Source organism: Cucumis sativus, chromosome 2 (genome assembly GCF_000004075.3).
Source record: "Cucumis sativus cultivar 9930 chromosome 2, Cucumber_9930_V3, whole genome shotgun sequence".
In the NCBI taxonomy this organism is placed as follows: domain Eukaryota; kingdom Viridiplantae; phylum Streptophyta; class Magnoliopsida; order Cucurbitales; family Cucurbitaceae; genus Cucumis; species Cucumis sativus.
The window spans coordinates 21,537,077-21,556,431 of record NC_026656.2 but is presented as its reverse complement, the minus strand read 5'-3'; the positions used below and the strand labels follow the sequence as shown (position 1 = coordinate 21,556,431).

At 32.0% G+C, this 19,355-nt stretch overlaps 1 protein-coding gene and 1 long non-coding RNA gene across 4 annotated transcripts; one reads left to right on the top strand and one right to left on the bottom strand.

Moving 5' to 3' along the window:
* Window positions 1–1,224: 1,224 nt before the first annotated feature.
* LOC101207577 (hypothetical protein) lies at window positions 1,225–9,696 on the bottom strand. 3 transcript variants are annotated; one of them, XM_031880837.1, is made up of 15 exons: window positions 9,552–9,696; window positions 9,385–9,452; window positions 8,056–8,170; window positions 7,594–7,840; window positions 7,335–7,376; window positions 6,163–6,234; window positions 5,923–6,058; window positions 5,594–5,751; window positions 4,988–5,072; window positions 4,622–4,818; window positions 4,221–4,382; window positions 2,778–2,927; window positions 2,385–2,645; window positions 1,946–2,206; window positions 1,225–1,825 (listed from the first exon to the last, which is right to left on the bottom strand). In XM_031880837.1, the coding sequence occupies exons 2-15, from the start codon at window positions 9,440–9,442 to the stop codon at window positions 1,577–1,579; spliced, it is 2,193 nt and encodes a 730-aa protein (XP_031736697.1). In that variant the 5' UTR covers window positions 9,443–9,452; window positions 9,552–9,696; the 3' UTR covers window positions 1,225–1,576. The 3 variants fall into 3 exon arrangements, with proteins under 3 accessions (XP_031736697.1, XP_011649854.1, XP_011649853.1); XM_011651552.2 differs by having other exon boundaries at window positions 4,622–4,815; window positions 9,385–9,654; XM_011651551.2 differs by having other exon boundaries at window positions 9,385–9,653.
* Window positions 9,697–11,498: 1,802 nt separating this feature from the next.
* Window positions 11,499–12,167, top strand: LOC105434674. The gene is made up of 2 exons (XR_968781.2): window positions 11,499–11,745; window positions 11,839–12,167. It is a non-coding gene; the product is annotated as an uncharacterized LOC105434674 (long non-coding RNA).
* The last annotated feature ends 7,188 nt before the right edge of the window (window positions 12,168–19,355 follow it).

Genomic DNA, 19,355 nt, shown 5'->3' with positions numbered 1-19,355 from the left:
TTATTGGTAAAGGAAGCAATTAGGATTGCCCCAAATTTCCTTGCTTACTTATTTATAGAAAGAAAATTTCTACCAAATTTGGAAGTGTTGCGTTCTTCTATCTAGTTTGTCTTTTGTTATAAATATTGCAAGGCTACAAGGATTATCTTTCCCCTCAATTCGCTGACTGCTGTTACTTAAAAAGATGAGGGAGAGCATGGCAAGTCAATTGAGATAACCCCCCGAAAAAAGAAAGAAGCTCAAATGAAATCTAGTTGTAAATATAATTTGTTAGCCAATTAAAATCAGCTTAGACACCCAAATAAAAATATTCTCCAAACAAATGTCATCAAAGTAGGAAAGAAACTATCAAGAAAGTCACCCAATAAAAAATTGGGATAATTTAAATTTAAATTATTGCAAGTAGAAAGTAAAAGGATAACAAATATTGTCATGCACGTCCAAAATGAACCAAGTGTTCGTCTCCACCGTGTTGAGGTTAGTATGTTTATATGGAGTTACGTAAGTTTATGGCTGAGATGTAAGGTTTGAAAAGAGTTCCTCAATAATTGAAAAAAAATTAGATCTAATTGAAGAAAGCAAAATTGCTTAATAAGTAAGAGAATTAAAGAGAGAGAAAAAGATAAAGTTGGTAGATAAATGTAAAAATGTAAAAATGAAAAAATGAAAAGAAAAAGTTAATACAAACACTTTACTGATTTACTATTGAATTTTAGTTATTTGGACCAAATGACTCCCTCAAATATCGATAAACTCAAAAGTGAAGTTCTAAAATAAATAATAAAATAAGATAAATAAACTCGACACAAATATAAAAAGATTACTGAGAATTAAAGAAACTTTGAAATGAGTGTCGAATGGAGTGCAGAACAAAAAATGAAATCGTGGAAAGTGAAGTGAAAACTGCCAAAAGATAGTAAATTTAGTATTTTGAAACGCTCCATCCGAACACAAATCTTGGATTACATCATATACATTTCAATCCCATTACGGGCGTCCAACACCCCTTTATACCAAACCAATTTGTTACACACTTAGGAGACTAAAAATACTTTCCCACCAAAAGAAAAAAAAAATCCTCAAGGAAGACCCATCTCACCATCCCTATGCCTGAGCACAATGTACTCATAGGCACATGTTAAAAGATATGGTTTCTCCAAACGTGGTGGGGGTACCAGTCTAAAATAATTGTAAATAAAGTAGTAGATAGGATACTCTATAAGATTATAAAAACAAGAATTTGATTAATAAAATGATTATTTTCATCCTCCTAAACTTAGAAGTCACCTATCGAGCATGGACAAATAAAGCTAGAATTTTGCTAACCCATTTACAATGGTAATAATTCAACTGCTGAGTACTAAAATCTAATAAAACTAAAAGTTTGCTCCAAATTCAATTGGGGCAAAATCCAATCGAAACTATCAGCTTTAGAAGATAAACAGTCAAGGGCTTAGGATAGGACATCTTCCTTAAGAGCTAAACTAGCTGACTATCATTGATTTCTTTAAAATGTGTTCTATATAAAGAGAAAGAAAGAGTTGTTTAAAAGAGAAAGAGAAGCAGTTTACTTTCCTCATACTTTGTTAGAACTGTAGTCTTTCTCTAAGTCATGAAGGAATCGTGAAATACAAATCCAAAGATGGTCGGGAATTTTTTTTCCAAAATGCATCATGACGCTTGAAATGACGTCCAGAGAGAAACTATGAACCTCAGGCTTTAGTGCCATGCGAATGAGCATAGCCGTCCACACTTGTGGTGCTAACTTTATTGCTTGACAGAGGCACTGAAACCCGTGAACAACTCTTTCCAGCATAGCATGATCCTACAAACAAAATTACACCAAATTGTCCATCACCCTAACAAATTTGTTCCGACTTCGAGAATGCTTTGGTTTGTAAGGATATTATTTGAAGCAAATATGTAGAAGTTGAGTTGAACAAACCTCAGATCTTGTCTGACGCTTCTCATCGGATGAGCACCCAAAAACTTCATCCTGCAGAACAATGTCAACTGTTGCAATGATGTCGCGGAGGAGGAAAACTCGAACCCTTGAACCTTTCTTAGAGAGAATGAAAAGAAAAAGATCTTCAGTTGCTGCAACAACTGCTGGCATGTCAAATGATTTCCATCCTAGGGGATTCGAAAAATTTTCCTTGAGGGATTCCTCACTTGGCTCGGAAGCCTGTTCAGAAATGGCTGCAACCTGTAACAATTTTTATTTTTTTTGCTAAGATACAAATAAAGAAAGCTGGCAGACCTCTTGCAACAAACAAAACAAAGAAAAGAAAGCCAAGTATTTGCGTATATAATCATCACTGGTACATTCTTTTCCAAAGACAAAGTACTTGCTACGTGATAGAGAAATAAGAGGAAGAACTTACTAAGCGTTCAAGCCGATTCCACCTAATGGATCCATCATTTCGGATGAGGAGTTCCCTTAAAATTCTTCTCATATCAGGGTTTGGATCTTCCAAAAGCCTCCCAATGACAAAAGGATATGCACTTTCTAAGACCTTGAATTCAGGATCAAGGACTTTTGCAGTGCCTTCAAGTGACCCTAACGCTCTTATGACCAAGGCATAGTCCGGAGGAAGGGAGAAATCAAATTCATACATCACATTGTATAGCTGGTTCATCACTCCCTAAAATCCATGCCAGTTTGCACGCAGAAGAGTCTTCAGCTTTAAACATGGTCCGCAGATCAAAAGGATTTTTGTTTTCTTTTTTCTTTTGAGATAGTAAATGGAAATTAAAGTTCAGAAATAAGAACGAACCTGAAAATCCAGTGATTGTTTTCTCCCATCGCCAAATGATGCATTTAGTGCATCAGAAACTAATCGTATATCAACCCCTTCAGGAATGAATCCCAAAGAAAGAAAATCATTGGCCAAACCAAGTGAGTCACGATTTACAAAGTGCACCAGCTGAAAGAAAATAAACTTTTAACTGGTTTTCTGACATTCCTACCATATTTTGCATCAAACTTAGAAAATGAGGACTGGAAACAAAAAGTAAAAATGACGTGAAAGAAAAACAATAAATCCAACCAGATAATGGAGAACAACATTATTCAACATTAAATGTTGTAACAAATATATTTTTATTGACAAACATGCATATGGAGAAGGGAAGACCCACTGAATATGTAAAAATGAGTTTTGACAAGAAAGTTATGTGCAGCCTAGACCAGTATTAAGCAACTTTAGACCATTCAACAATGATGGAAATTCAAACAATAGGGGAATTACCAATATTACGTTGTGGACAATATCCATGCTAGTGTCTCTTGGAGTTTATTTTGGGGTTGAAAAAACATTTTGGTCCTGATTTTTTGTGAATCTACAATTTAATCCATAAACTTTAGTTTGTAACCATTTAAGCCCATTTGATGACCATTTGATTTTTTTGTTTTTAAAAATTAAGCTTATAAACACTATCTCCCCTATATTGATATTTTTTGTTTTGTTATCCACTTTTTAGGAGTGTTTTAAAAAGCAAAGCCAAAGTTTGAAACTTTTTTACATTTAGAATTTAGCTAAAATTTCAAATATTTTGTTAGGAATGATGAAAGCTATAAAGAAGTTGCAAAAATTAAAATTAAAAAAAAAAAAAAAAGTAAAAATAAAAATTTTCAGAAACTAAGAGAAAGAACAAAATGGTTATCATACAGGCCTACTTTCACTTTTTAAGGGTCAGTTTTTGTAACATAATGACACAATCTCTCTAATTTATTAATGAACTCTCATTACTTATTCAATCTATACAAGTAATAAATCTCATTAAATCGTAACAATGCTTTTCCCATTAGAGACTAAAAAGTTACCAATTATAAAGTTTACAGACGATATCTTTACCAACTAAAATACAAGAACTAAGGGTATTTTTCAATCTCGTTTTAAATTTCCCAACAAAAGTTTTCCACCCCTCTCCCTCTCTCCATTTTTTTTGTTGGGAGTGTGGGGGAAGGATATTGTTTCTCCCACCACGTTTCATGTTTTCACAAATCTCTAAGCATCATATGGACGATAAACATCCCAACTTGCATGCAATATATCTAGTTCGTGCCAGGGGCTGGAAATAAGAGAAGTTAAACAGATGGTAACATGTGAAAATTATACCCCATTCTACCAAATGCTTCTTCAAATCAGTGGTAAGCCTAAACAGTCAACTTATTGAACAGAGGAATAAGTTACTAAAGCTGCATAGTATTTCCTTACCACTTGAATCAGTCCAACGCGATAATGCCGAGGGATATCACCCATCATCCCAAAGTCAAAATATGCAAGAGAGCCATTTTCAGTAGCAACAAGGTTCCCTGGATGTGGATCAGCATGGAAAAAACCCACCTCAAGCAGTTGCCTCAAAGAGCAGTACAATCCCTACAAGAGAATAGTGGATAATACTTATAAAATGGCATACATTAAATTTTATGTAAATAGCCTACTTCAAGAAACACAAGAACACGATAGAGAATGGACACAGCTGCCTGATGAGAAAAAAAGCTTTCATATCTTTTTTCCATTTTTTATTTGTAAAAAACTTATTACATTAACAATAAAGCTAATATAAAAGATTGGAAAGAGAAACAAGAAATAGACGAACAATTTCTGTATAATACCTGGTCAATGAGCTCCCTTCTATTCAAATGAGCCTTTTCCAAGCCAACTTCATCAGTAAGCTTTATTCCATCAATCCATTCCATGGTAAGCACAGCTGTTCGAGTGAAGTCCCAATATATTTTGGGGACTTTAACACAGTTTGATTTCTTGTAGTTAACAGAGCCATCAACTGCATAACTCTTCCCACTGTCGCCTACTTCATTGTTATGAAGAAAATCATACAAATGCCAGTCAGTTATCAGACTTCAAATGGTTTAGCAAAAGATGATCTTCAAACAGAAAAGTACGGTTCACAATGGATATTGGCTTCAGTATATGGAAGTAGTAGTATTCTTAGGACATAATCAGAATACCTTAGCACTTACATGGTTGACATCCATAGAGAGAACAAAAACGCTCAGCATTTTTCCCTTCTTGAATATAATTGATTTCATCAAACATGTGCCTAACCTGTTCATTTGCAGAAAGAATTGAATGTGAACAACAAGCCAGGCAATTGACAAAATATATATAACAAAAGAGAGAGAGAGTGTGACAAGAGGCCAAGGAAGCATGCCCCCAATCTTTGAGAGAACTCAACACCTCTCAGTGTTATTGAGAAGTAATATTGGCCATTATAGATCATGCAAGAAGACTTGAATACTCTTGGAAAATTGTTTGGGGTTTCATGGCACCAAAATATTTTTTTACAATAATAACAAAGTTACTGAAGCTCACAAATCTTGAAATATGCTGAAGATAATTTCGAACATGATCCAAGAAAACTGATTTCAAACATCCAACATCTTAAATTTAAAATATATGATATATATTGACATTTTCGGATACTTTTCGGAGATATTCACAACTGAAATAACCACAAAATGGGGAAAAAGAATCCCTCTTAAAGGTAATAAATAACTTACAAGCAAGAAAGCCACAAATGGAAAAAACGATCAGTTCTAACAAATAAAAAGTATGCACAGGCTCACCATTTCATTAACAGCTACTAATAAATCTTTCCGGGCCTTGGCAAATCGTTTTAGCTGGCCACCAATCATCTGGAACAACAAGGCATCCAGAGTCAGTGAAAGAGACATCCCAGGCCTTTGTACTTTGACAGCTACAAGCTCCCCAGAATGCAGGTGAGCTGCAAGACTTGAGGCAGAAAAAATGGGTATATAACTTCAGCTTACATCAAGATTCAAGACTTTCACATTCATATCTGAACACTCATCTCGTGGATGAACATGAAGAGATTGTCTGAAGAATTTCAAACAAAAGAGAAAATTTTCCATTCAGGAGAGTGGAAGTCACTTACCCTTATAAACCTGCCCCAAGGATGCTGCTGCAATGGGCTCTGGGCTAATATCAGCAAAAATTTGTGAAACAGGACGACCCAACTGGTTCTCAATAGATTTGATAGCTTGAAGAGTTGGAAATGGAGGTATCTTGTCCTTTAAAAAAGAAAGTTCAAACTATCAGCATAGACTGAAAGAAGGTAGTTGGGAAGAAAATTATCTCTAAAGACTATTTGTAATGCATATGGTGTCCAACTGACCTGTAACCTTGCAAGTTCTTGGCAATACACTGTTGGCAATATATCTGGCCTTGTGCTCAAAGCCTGCCCAAGCTGTAGTTCAAGCACAATCACATTTAATTCATCTGGCCTCTTTTCACCATCAATTAACCTTAAAGTTGATATATTATTAACACAAGGAGAATAAATGTCCTGGTTTGGATTATGGCAGTGGGTTCTTTAAACTGTTCCGAGACTATGCAAAGGAAGCTTCCCAATACGTCTTTGCTGCCTTCAGTGTGTCCCCCTTTGCTTGGAAAACAGTGAGCTATTAATTCACCTATTCATTTTCTGTCCCTTCTCATCAAATTGTTGGTTTAGCATATTTTCTATGCTCAAATCAGTTTGGGTCTTTGATGGTTCGTTTAGCGCCAATGTGCGCCAATTACTGAGGGGGCCTTATTTATCAAAAAAACCTTTTCTAATTTGGGTTAATTTGATAAAAGAGGTTCTAGCTGAGATTTGGTTTGAACGTAACCAACGCATCTTCCATGATAAAAAAAGGAATTGGGCTGACATCGTAGAGATTTCTAAAAGAAATGCAGCAACTTGGTGTTCTTCGAATGCAGAATTCAAAGATTACTCCATTCAAGACATCTGCCTCAATTGGACCGCATTGATCGGATGAGTTACAAAGTAGTTTCCCTCGATTGCCCGTTCAGAAATAGTGCTTTTGTAGTTTGGACGGGTTTTATATGTATTTCTGCTGTTTTGTTTTTCCTTTCAGCCTTGCTTTTAGTCTACCATAGGTAGCTTTCGTAGTTATTTAGGTGGTTACTTTGGTCTTTTCATGACCTTAGTATTGTTCTTGTATTTTGGTCTTTTCTTTGTATTTTGGATATGATGAGGGTGCTATGGGGTGTCAACCTAGTTGAGATGCCCGGGTGCACCTACTGATCCTTTCTCTCTTTCTCTCCCTCTTTTCTTGGCTTCCCTATTATTCTCATTGTATAGATCTCTTGTACATTGAGTTTCTTTATTAATAATAAAGAAGCTTGTCTCCTTTTCATAAAAAAAAACAAGCAACAGATAAATAGTGATAAAACCTTTTGCAACCTCTTTCGCATAGGTTATGATTGATTAAAAAAAGACTAAAGAAAAGGCACAATTCCAAGAGTTGGAGGCCACATTTCCAATTAAGGGAAAAAACTTGCCTTGATATAAAAAGGTCCCAATCTGATTAGTGTTTCTCGAAACTGCAGGGAAAAAACAACACTTTACTAAGTCAATCACAAACATCTTACTCAAAAGCACATGGAACAAAAAAGTCAATATCTTTTACACAAACGATATACAGGGAATGGGACAGACATAACAACCTCCAGACCCATAAAGCTTCATTGAGTTGTTAAGTATTATACTAAAAGGTTATTCACAGATGCAAATCTTTGTGTAGATGTGTAAGATAAATACCTTAATGGCGCGCTTCTTTAAGTCATGAACAAAGAACTGCCATATGGTTAGCTTCAATACATGGAATGAAATAATTGCTGCCCTATAGAACGCTAAAAATGGGCCAAAGTGATAGACAGAGGAAAGTCTCTTGGATCTGTAAGTTCCAAGTGCATGCCCAAATTCATTTTCCAGCAATTGCTTCCTCAACTTCGCATACTCTGCAGATGGCCTTCCACCATGTACGCTTGAATAGCCAGTAGAAAATCTGCATACAATACTTAAGTAAATGACTATAGTAAGCACATAAATATTAGGACTTAGGAGAGAACAATTCCTGGCAATAATGTGTTTGCAGTTTTTCCTCCTTCATTTCGTTTATCAATGAAATCATTTCTGTTAAAAAAATAATAATAAATCCTGGCAAAATTTATATATATATATCAGACAAGAGTCCCTTCTCAAATATGAGCATCCACTCACGAGTTTTGGTGAAACAAGTTTGTCAACAGATAAACATCTCGTCTCCTCAGAGCTTGAATATCTTGCAAATATCCCAATGATATGCATTTTCCAAAATCATTGACATGGCACAAATCTGCAAACGTAGCAAAAATGCAGAATTTATAAATTGTAATTGAAGTGTAATGTCCTAAAATACATGGAATATGAAATGGAAATGACGGGGCAATCCTCAAGGCAGATGAAAATTGATTCATTTAACAGTTAAACGTGATCGACAAATTCACTTCCCTAAACCTGCCAAAATATATTTGCACTTGGAAGTTATTACATTAGAGCATATAAACCATTTCACAAATATAAGTTTTGAGGATAAGTTATCCCATGTGGACAACAATCTGGAATCCTATTCTTTTCACTCGAAGGCTAGAAAAATCGATTCAATCCCAAAAAGAAAAATACCGATCTCAGTCCATGGATGGTTAAACAGTTGAGAAGCTGTGAGAAAGATAGGATTTTCGAACAAAGTAGTTAGGTTAGCTATAAGTTCAGTAAAAAAAACATACAAGCAAACAAACAAACAAACATACATATATTTTTAAACTTAGTTCTATGACTCCATAGCATGATTCGAACAAAGCAGCTTATCATGGATTCACATACATATTTGAAAGGGGGGAAAATATCCTTATGTTTAAACTACAATTTTGTAGGCAAAATCATAAAAACCACTCTAGAACAAACAAAATCAGAAAAACATTCGAACCAAAAACAGCCGAATGAGCTCAAACAAAATCCCAACAATCCTGTTAATAGATATCATAGGTCATTCTTAAATCCAAACATCCCGTTCGTAAAACCAGAGTCTATGAGAATGCAAGCAGATATGATTGATTGAACTATTTAAGTAACGCGCCTGATTTTTTTTTTTTAAAACGAAATCCTAATTCTTAATTCACATTTCACGCTTCACAATTCGCGGCTGTTCCGTTTGTTTAGTGGTGTGTTGGGGGTAAAATATAGTTCAAGATTATATAAGCTCGTCGCAATCTCCTCAAATTAGCTAGTACACCAAACTCAATCCGGAGTACCAGAACAACAGAAGTCCAAAAAAGTTACGTCAACCGAAGTCCAAAATGCAGCTCCCGCAAATCAAATCAAGAAAAGTATCAATAACCGATAAAAGAGTAAGAGTAACGAAGATCCTAAAATCCTAACGTCGCCTCTACTCTACTTGAATTTTCGAGTGATTTGATTTATCACTTCCATACTACATCTCTTAAGAATCACCAGGCAGACATCGCAGAAACAAAAGGAATTAGAAAATGCAAGTAAGAGTGAAGAAAGTACTTGGGTATGGCGGAGTGAGCAGGCGGTGGCGGTTGAGGCGCGCAACGACATTCCTCATCGGCTAATGACTAGAAAGAAGAAGAAATGCAAGAAGAGATTGGAGAATCCATTAGAGATGCATCCTGTTCCAACAATTGTTCGAGAGAATGAAGAAAATTGAAAGAAACCTGCAGCTGGAGAAGAAGAGTGTGAGAAGGAAGAGGAAAACGGGGAAGGTGGTTTGGGTAAAGAAACAAGAAAATGCCACGTTTTGCGTCTACTTGGCGCCTCCTCCAAGCACCAAATACCTTCGGGACATTTTTACTTGAGCTTCTTTTAATAAATTGTTATGCAATGAGATAATTAGCTCTAACAAATTGTTATGTGATAATGAAATAGGGCAGCTTCTCTTTAATTTAATTTAGGTTAAAGTAAGAAATTTGCTCTCTGCTGGAAAAAAAAAACCTTTGAATTTACTTGCTATGATTTTTAAGAGGTTAGAATGAGAATTTAAACTTTAATTTACTTTATTGAAAATATTCATTCGTAATTTCAAAACTTTTTTATTTTGAAAACCATCAATCCACAAATATATTACAAAACATCACTAGTAGTTAAATATATGTAAAATAAGTCACACAGGGTAAGAAGAAAAAGGTAGTGAAGTTGAGAGCTTTTACACTAATCAATGTGTAAACAAGTGTACCAAAAAATTGTAATAACGTCTCACGTATGAATCAAACGATATCAAGGTCTAAAACAAATGAGTTTGTCTCGTTAATGAAAAAAATATACTTTGATATGATTCACACTACCATCATTAAGTAGATTAATGACTCTACGTTAATATCATGGATGTTTATGGACAAAATACTTTTCCAATCCTCATTTATAGTCATCACTTCAAGAACTTTAATCTCAATGCATCGACAAATTAACTTAAAGCCTAATAATCAAACATGACCCAAATGGTGGAAAAGCATTAAACCCAAACTTAAAACCTATATGATAGTTGTGTAACATTCATATTAAGCTTTTCACTAGTGCTTTGTCGATAGAAATTAATCGACATGATAATGTTGAGAATATAACCTTTAAAAAAAACTACATACTTTTTTTAAAAAAAGAAGTTGAATTTAATGTTAAAAGATAAGTTTAGGGCCTATTTGGTAATGTTTTCGTTTTTCTGTTTTCATTTTTTAAGAAACGGAGGTGTTTGGTGACGTTTCAAGTTTCTCGTTCTAGAAAAAATAGAAATGTTTCTAATTTAAAATAAATTATTGGAAAAAAAAAGTAGTTTATCAAGTTCCCATTTCTCAATTATTTTTCTTAATTGTTTCTATCAACTTTCTTTTCTTTTTTCTCATTTCTTTTTATTGATTTTTTTTTTACTTTTTTTTGTCTGTTGGTTTCATTTTCTTTCTTTTTTCTATTTCATTTTCCTTTTCCATTTTCGTGTAGTCATTTTCTTTTTCTTCCTCTTATTTTCATTTTCTTCCATAAATAACCACTCTCCACGTTGTTTTTCTTCTTCTTCTTATCTCCATTGTCTTTTCCAAATAAACATCATCTTCCTCTCATCGTCTTCGTTGTCTTTCTCTTCGCCTCTTATCGTCTTCCTATACATGACGTATTCCTTTTAGCTGGATATGAGTTTTTCTCTTCCTCTTTGCATGAATTGTGTTTTCGCCAAATTTGTGGATTTTTGTCAGATTTGTGTTTTAGTCGTGAGTTTTTGTCTCTCTCTTTGTCGTGGGTTTTCGATCCTCCTCTTCATCTCATTCTCCATAAGATTATAACAAAACATTCCTATCTAGGTTTGATATATATATTTTTCTTATGTTTAATGGAGAACATATATTTTTGTTTGATGTTTAATTGAATTAAATGTGAATAAAATAAGAAATAAATTTAAAAAACTAGAAAATAAAAAACAACTATCAAATACATTTTTTGTTTCTATATTTTTTTCTTAAAAAATAACAAACACATTCATAAAATGAGAACGTTATCAAACAAACCACAGACCTACTTGCATTTGTTTTTGTTAGATTTTAGTTGATTCGGTTATACTTAAAACAAAAATGCTGAATTTGGGAAGTAGAGTTTATAGAGCAAATATGTGACAAATTTACACAAAGATATATTTAATTCATTCCCGTGTCACGATAGCCCCCAAATTTCCCTGCACCGTTCCGGAACTGCAATTTTGTAAAACTTTGATTTAGGGTTTATACCTCCTTCCATTCTTCAATCTCTTCGTCTGCTTCTGCTTTTTCTCTGGCGACAATGGCGAACGAGCAACAATCGACAGGAACCTGGACCCTCGAAACAATACCTTTCATTATTCTTATTCTCATAGCATCACACATCTTCGCTTTGGTACTCTCTAACTCTAATTTTTGTTTCATTTTGGGGCATTTGTATCCAAATTCTGTACTTTCATGTTTGCTCACTTCCACTTAATTTATGTAGGTATATTGGATTTATAGGTTAGCAACTCAAAAACAACCTCCAAGGAGGAAGGCACACTGAGTTACACTACGATTCGGTCTTGGAAGAAATTTTAGTGGAACCCTAATTCATTATTTGTTATAATTTATGTCACTGAGGCAGTCATAAAAAAGAAGCCATATAACGATGTTTCTCTGTAAGTATCCGTCAGTGTGTATTCTCAGAATCTCTGTTTGGTATTGCAAGAATGTTGGAATGTTTCTTGCAAATCAAATTTGATTTGTATGGTTTTCAATTCATAAATTTGAAGGTGATCCATTCACATATGTGTTATCTTGTTTGGTTTTCGTTATCTTGTGTTGCTTGGTTATTTGCTGATTTTCACTAATTTTATGGAGAAAAAAACTTGGCCTTTTAGGACTTTTTCAAAATTCTCTAGGTAAAGTTATAGGTCTTAAGCTGTCGTTTGAAGCATGCTTCCATTAGGATAGGTAAAGAATCATCAGATCAAGGAAGGATCGAAGGAATTCTCTACTGAAATCCATTATTGAAGAGTCTGTTTTGCCAGAACATATAAACTTTTGCCATCAAAACTCTTAGAGAAAAATGTGAAAACAGTTAGGAGCGTATACCCTGCTTTCATTCTCACATGAAGAGTAACTGATTCTGCTTCTTGTTCCATGGAGAAATGGATTACTGCTGCTCCCTGTGGACTAAGAGCTCCATTAGTTTTCTCCTAGCATAGTTAGCAAATAATGTCAAACTTCTGTTACTTGTCAAATTTTGATTGAAATTGTCTACTGCAGATTCTCTTTCTTGGACGGTCTGCAGACTCTATTTGTATTATACATAGTGAAGAATTCTCTACGTAAATTTCAGATTAAAAGGACGATATGATGTTGTGCTAGACTTTTACGTTCTTCTTGAGATCACCTAGGGTGGATTGTTGCTTTTTAAATATTAGTTTAAGTAGTGGTGTTACTTAATGAATGAAAATATATTTTCAACGAACAGGCTAGTCTAGCAATGAAGAAATGTGAAGTATGAAGGAGGAATGTGTTCCTTCTTATGTGATGAGTTCTTATAGTTTTATACTAAACTAAATTGTACGTTTTATAACACAATCTCATTTACCTAAAGCCTCCATAATTAGTGAAGGATCACGTTGGGCCCTCTATTATATACCCTTACGTTCGCAAGGGTAAAAGGGGCACATGGATGGTTATTAGCAAGTCGGGGAGTCATCCAGTTGTATGAATGATGATCCAAGGATAGTTAGAGGTGAGAGTTAGTAGGAAGTGGTTTAAATATCGGGAAAGGTCAGAAAGAGGATAGGGAAGTTTTAGTGTGTGTAATGGGTTTCTTGATAGAGTGGAAGTGTTTTTGTAACTTGCTTACGAGCATTTTCTGTGAATTCAATAAAGAATACTTCAGTAGTTCCTATCAGATCATTGTCCGGATCAATACCAATTGAGGTTTGTATTGTCTTTGAGTGGCTTTTTTTTAGCTTGTTATTTTCTGCTCGGGTTTTTTTAGATTTCATTTTTATGTTACCCGAGTATAGTCTTTGTTTTAGTTTTAGCTTGTATTTTCCCTTTGGTATTTTTTGCTCTTGGTATAACTCTCTTGTACTTTGAGCTTTAGTCTCATTACCATTAATAAAGAGGCATGTTTCCGTTTCAAAAAAATACCAATTGAGGCTTGATAGAATCATAATATGAATTTGATTTATTTCTCCCTTAGATATGTGTCTTAGATTTACTTAAGTATTTTCCCGGGTAAAGTGTGTGAACTATTATCCTTGGTGTATCTGTTAGGAAAGGAACTACTGAAGTATTCCCGTGTGAAGTATTCTTTATCTGTTAGGTGAACATCATAGTTGATTCGACATTATCCTCAACAGGATACTTACTTGTATGGTCATCCATACCTTTCCTGAGATATAGTCCATACATTGTTTGGCTGCAATGTTGAATGATGGAGAAGGTGGAGCAAGGCATTTACACCTAACGCCAGCCATGGTGTGTTCCTTCATATGGGTGCTCGTAGTTGTCATCACTCATGATCACCATTTTGTGGTATTCTTTTTGCTTATACAGCTTAGGATTAGAGATAAATTTGGGAGTTTGACATGAAAATAATAAATAAATGATTTCAAGCCATGGCATTTACCTATTTTAAGATTTAATATTCTTCAAGTCTTCTTGACTTCCAAAGGTAAAAAAAGGAAAGACGGTTATCCTTTGAGAAAAGTCATGTTGTGCCCAACGGGCTAGACACTATAAAGGTTTTAGGTTTTGATTTTGCCTTTCCTCTAGAGCATCCACTTAGTGAAAATATCTCTCTCCAGCTCATCTTTTCTTGAAAATTAATGGGTCTTCAAATCAAGTTGTCTAATGCCTAGAATGTTTTTCGGTAATTTTGACCGTAGATCTGCTTTGTAATTTAACGGGTCTTTAGCTCATATAGTTTAATTTACCATAAAAACACAAATTGATCAAATTTTACACAAATGTACTAAATGAGCTACAATATTACACAAAAATATGTTCAATTTACATATATGCACATTAGGTAGTTTTTTCACACAATATACATATTATATTAATATAGAAAATGGAAGGAAATCGTGCAACATTAAAATAGGAAAGTTCTTTGACAGTTTTCTCATTTTTCATATTCAACTAAATCATTGTCCTCTTGACAGTCAAGTAAGTGATTCGAGTTTTTGGTTTTCAGCCGTGAAGTTGAAGCGTTTAAGCGATTTCGATGGTGAAGGTTTTATAAAACGGCCGACCAGTTCATCTGTTTTCCGACGGTCGAAAGATACATGATTAGGTTGTATATATTCTATACACAGTTTGCATTTGGTATCTTATATAGATTAAAGATTTTAGTCTGAATAGGCAACGAATCAAAAATGTGATTTTGCATGTATTATATTCTAGGGTTTATTGAGGTATCAGATTAAAGAGAAGTTTTTTTAGGAGAGGGTTTTTCATATGGATATTGGGTATATCTGGAAATTTCTTTGGGTATATGTTGAATGTTCTAGTTGTTGAGCAAATGCAAAAAAGTAATCTTTTTTTAGACATACTCTCGTTATAGATTATTATAAAGTATAATTGTAAATAATATATGATATACATCATATAAAACATCAACTAAAAATATTATATCTCACGGGTAATATATAAAATTAATATAAATATAAATAAGATGTGGTGTGTATATAATAAATCACATATACAAACTATTATATAATGTGATAATATTATAAAACTAGTATAATCATAAATAATATGTGGTATATATTTATAAAATCATCATAATAACATTAGAATGAGGGGTATATTGTTAATATATACGATATAATATACTCTGAATAGACTAATCAGGTAGTTTTATTGTTTAACTATTTAATTTTAAATGGGTAAAAGAATAGACTAATCAGGTAGTTTTATTGTTTAACTATTTAATTTTAAATGGGTAAAAGAACAAATGATTTACTGTGGACTTTATCGTAGATTCAAGTGATGGAGAATTGTACATACTTATTAAGATTTTACAGCTTACGGTTATGAGAAATTTGAATGCAAATTGAGAAAACAATGTAATAAGAAGTTCAAATTTTATGATTGAATTAAATAAAGATATAATTTTGGAAAGAATATATAAACAGTTTATTACAAATTAGAAAAAAAATTATAAATATTATAATATATTTTAATTTATAATTAATTTAAAAGATACTTGAAATTTATTATCATACTAATTAATCAAATAAATGTATGGAAGTGATCGAATTCATATTAAATTCAAATCATTTTAAATAAGGTAAGTTTTCAAATAATCTTATGAATATAATATCGAATTCATATTAAATTCAAATCATTTTAAATAAGGTAATTTTTAAAATAATCTTATGAATATAATATCCAATTAATATTTATATTATATAATTAATAATGAATTAAAAGTTATAATTGTCTCTAAAATATTATCTTTCCTATTTAAGAAAATAATTTTTAAATTAGGACCTCGGTGTATTTTTTTATTACATTAATATCTTTCATCTAAATCTTTTTAATTTAATTATCAAATAGATTTAAGAATGCCCATATCATGAAAAATATTTTTGTTGTCACCCTATTCTAAAGTATAATCTGTCATCTTGTCAATAAAACTATATATTTTCTGTTAAACAAAAAGAAGAAGAAATTTGTCCCTTTAGTTTGTTCAATGAGAGGCTGTCACTTTCAAAGCACCATTTACCTCAACAACACTAGCATATTTCTTTCTCCATTTACATGTTAAAGTTCATACATAACTGGTAGAAGAATCTCATTTACATTGAAAAAAAGAAAGAAATATGTTCTAATTTTCTCACTTTTCCTTGGCATTAGTAGAGGCAATGTGTGGTAAGAAATTTGATTTATAAAAATGTGGTTGTGGTTCTTTCTCACAAAGGGATTCTAGCTGTCTGTCCAAGCAATCTTACTTGTACTTTTTGCAATGTTGTCATAATCTTGCTTTTCCAGCTAAGGCAGATCCCATGACTTATAACATCAATTGATCCTTTCTCTTCATGTTAGTTTGTTTGATAGGCGATTCTCCATTGCTAGAGTTACCTTATTCAAGACCATCAACATATTTTGGTATTATTACTCTGGTGATTTTTTTTTTCTTTAGCCATCTGATGGTCTGAGTGCTTTAGGATAATTTTTATTCTTGGTAGTATGAGTAAGCCTGTGAAGTGCTATTTTCTTTTCACTAAACTGATTGAACTGTCAGTTGATTTGTTGGTTGAGCTTTTTTGTTGAAGAAAATAGAGCAACTACTCACCACTTTGAGAGCATTGTGATAGATTGATCTAAAATATTGAGTTAAACTGTTATGTGACGTGACTTTCTCAAAACAAGGTTTTAGGCCACGGTACTTAAATCAATGCTTTTCATGTGGGTTGCATTTAATTGCGCTTGTTTAGAACCATGGAATTCGTCTTCAAATCTATAATCAAAACATGCCATTAATAAAAGAAATTGAATTATGAATAAGTATTTGAGTGGTGAAAGAAAAGAAATTGAATTATGAATAAGTATTTGAGTGGTCAAAGAAAGAAGGCAATTTTATTATTACTATTATTATTGGTAAAAAGCTTGTAATTTCTGAATTAAATTGCAGTAAACACAAATGAAACTCAATTCCTCTTAATTGCTGCAAAGCATTATGAAAGCAAGAGAGAAATTAAAATGGGTATAAAAATTGGTTTCTGTAATATATTACACCAAACAATGCACTGCAGCCTTTCAATTTTGTGAATGAAAAAATACTTGAAAGGGAATGAATGAAAAATTAACACGTGAAGATATTGGATATACTTTTTGTTTTTTCCATTCATCTCTTTTCGACATTGTCTTAAAGCATAGTCTGGCTTACTCTGGAAGATCAGAGAAAAAAGGTAAAACCTTTTACTCTAATCTTTTCCAATAGACCCACACACGCCCACGCAACCCCTACTCTCTAACCCTAAACACAAGTGAAATAATTTAAAAAAGAAATAACATGTCCAAACTTATGAGTATATGTATATTAAGAGTTTGCAAAAGTAACACCCACTTCTCACTTTTGCAAAGATAAGCAAAATTTGGAAACCCAACCAACGGTCAAAAGATTGATTAGTATAATTAGTATTATACCTAATTACGATTGATTTGACAAATATACCTTTTTTTGTTTTCTTTTTAAAAGCTATAAATTATATATACTGATTTGGAAGTTAAAGACGAAAACATTGCAACTTTCTAGACCATTCAAAATACATTAATTTTTTTCCCCCAAAATTTGATGACATGCCAAATATATTAAAGGCTTATTTTGGTGACATAATCGTGAAAGGGAAATGTAAACGTTTGTGTTTGAAAGCTACTAATTGTATCAAACTTGCTTCTCTAGTATATGTGACATAAAAAGTATATTAACAATAAGCCACACAAATATTTATGTGGATGATTATTAGATTATAAAGTTTGTATAATAATAATAAGTATGCATGATTGTATGTCATATCAATAAATAAATATCTTAGCATAAAAAACGACACTCTAAAATATTATGAGTCAATGTCAATTGATTCTTTATTATTCGTGATTTATATGTTTTCATTATTTTAATAATGCATTAAGTTTTTTCTTGTATTTATAAATTGTTTTCTAAAAGCAGCTCTATGAATTAAACATAATTTATGTCCAAACTTCATCTATAAGTGGATATGTGGATTATAATCTCTATTCTCTTCATCATAATATGTGTCTTAAAATATACAATGTTATTAAAAATAGAAAAAATATTTTTTTAATCCAAGTAAGAGGTACATTTGATCCTCGAAATTAATTTTAAAATAATTTATATATAATTAATAGTTATGATAAAATTATAATAGTCCTCAAATTATACAAAAACTTAATCAAGAAAATAAAGAAAATAAATCATAATTTGATATATTTTGTCTAAGATTTTGTAAATTAATATTGTGTTATCTAACAATATCTAATTACATTTAGGGATAGTTTATAAATATAGTAAATAATGTTAAAATATTTGTAGGCATAACACAGTACAAAATAAAAATCATAGTTGTCAATAATAAACTATATTGTTTATACAAATCTATCGACTAATAGTTTTTGCTAATCAATAATTCTTTCAAATTAAACGACGTTATACACTCAATTATTGTCTACAGTAAGTACTTGACGCTTACCTTTATAAGTTTAAAAACTCAACTAAACGTTAACTTCTAGATAAATATATAAAATAAATAACTAAAATACAAATTTTACAAGAAAACTTATTATCCATTGCATAAAGTAAAATTTTTAAATAAACCTTTTTGAAAATAGCCAAACAAATTAAAATATTTTAAAGATATAATAATTTCTTTTTATTATATCCATGTATAAAATATATATGACAGATAGAAGAATAACCGATAGAATATGAAATTTTACTTTAATTTGTAAATATTTTATCAAATTTACTATTTTTAATAATTTTATAGTTTTTGTAAATAGATATAATATATATAATGTGGATTTTAAAGGAGAAAGTTACAAAATCCAATGAAGAAGTCAAAATAGTCCAATCTTAAAGCTTTGAACTATAACTTTTTTATTATATAAAAAGTGTGTTTTGTTAGTGGGAGGCAACAGATGTCACTAACCAATAGGGTAGTTGTAAACACAAACACAATTACAATTACTAAATATATAATAAGTTGTGTTTTCGTCTTTTAAGCTACAAAATTCAATGTGCAACTCAACCTATTCCCAATAACATGTTTTTCTTTTTCTAAATTCTAATAAATTATAATTAATGATTTGTTTTCTTATGGAAATAAAAATACATGTGTTTTCCTAATCTCAAGGTTTTGACCATCATAATTTTAATTATTAAAATTTAAAAACAATCAACCCATTTATTTCTTTCACCCTACACAAAATTTCTATTTCTATACACCACTCATTTGCTATTTAACA

What these genes read in the sequence shown, in the direction of transcription:
- LOC101207577 (XM_031880837.1), bottom strand. Translation starts at nt 9,442, where the DNA reads ATGAGGAATGTCGTTGCGCGCCTCAACCGCCACCGCCTGCTCACTCCG. An exon ending in GCTCACTCCGCCATACCCAA is followed by an intron (nt 8,171 to 9,384) that starts GTACTTTCTTCA and finishes CTACGTTTGCAG; the next exon opens with ATTTGTGCCATGTCAATGAT. An exon ending in GCGTTGGACTGATTCAAGTG is followed by an intron (nt 2,928 to 4,220) that starts GTAAGGAAATAC and finishes ATTTTCTTTCAG; the next exon opens with CTGGTGCACTTTGTAAATCG.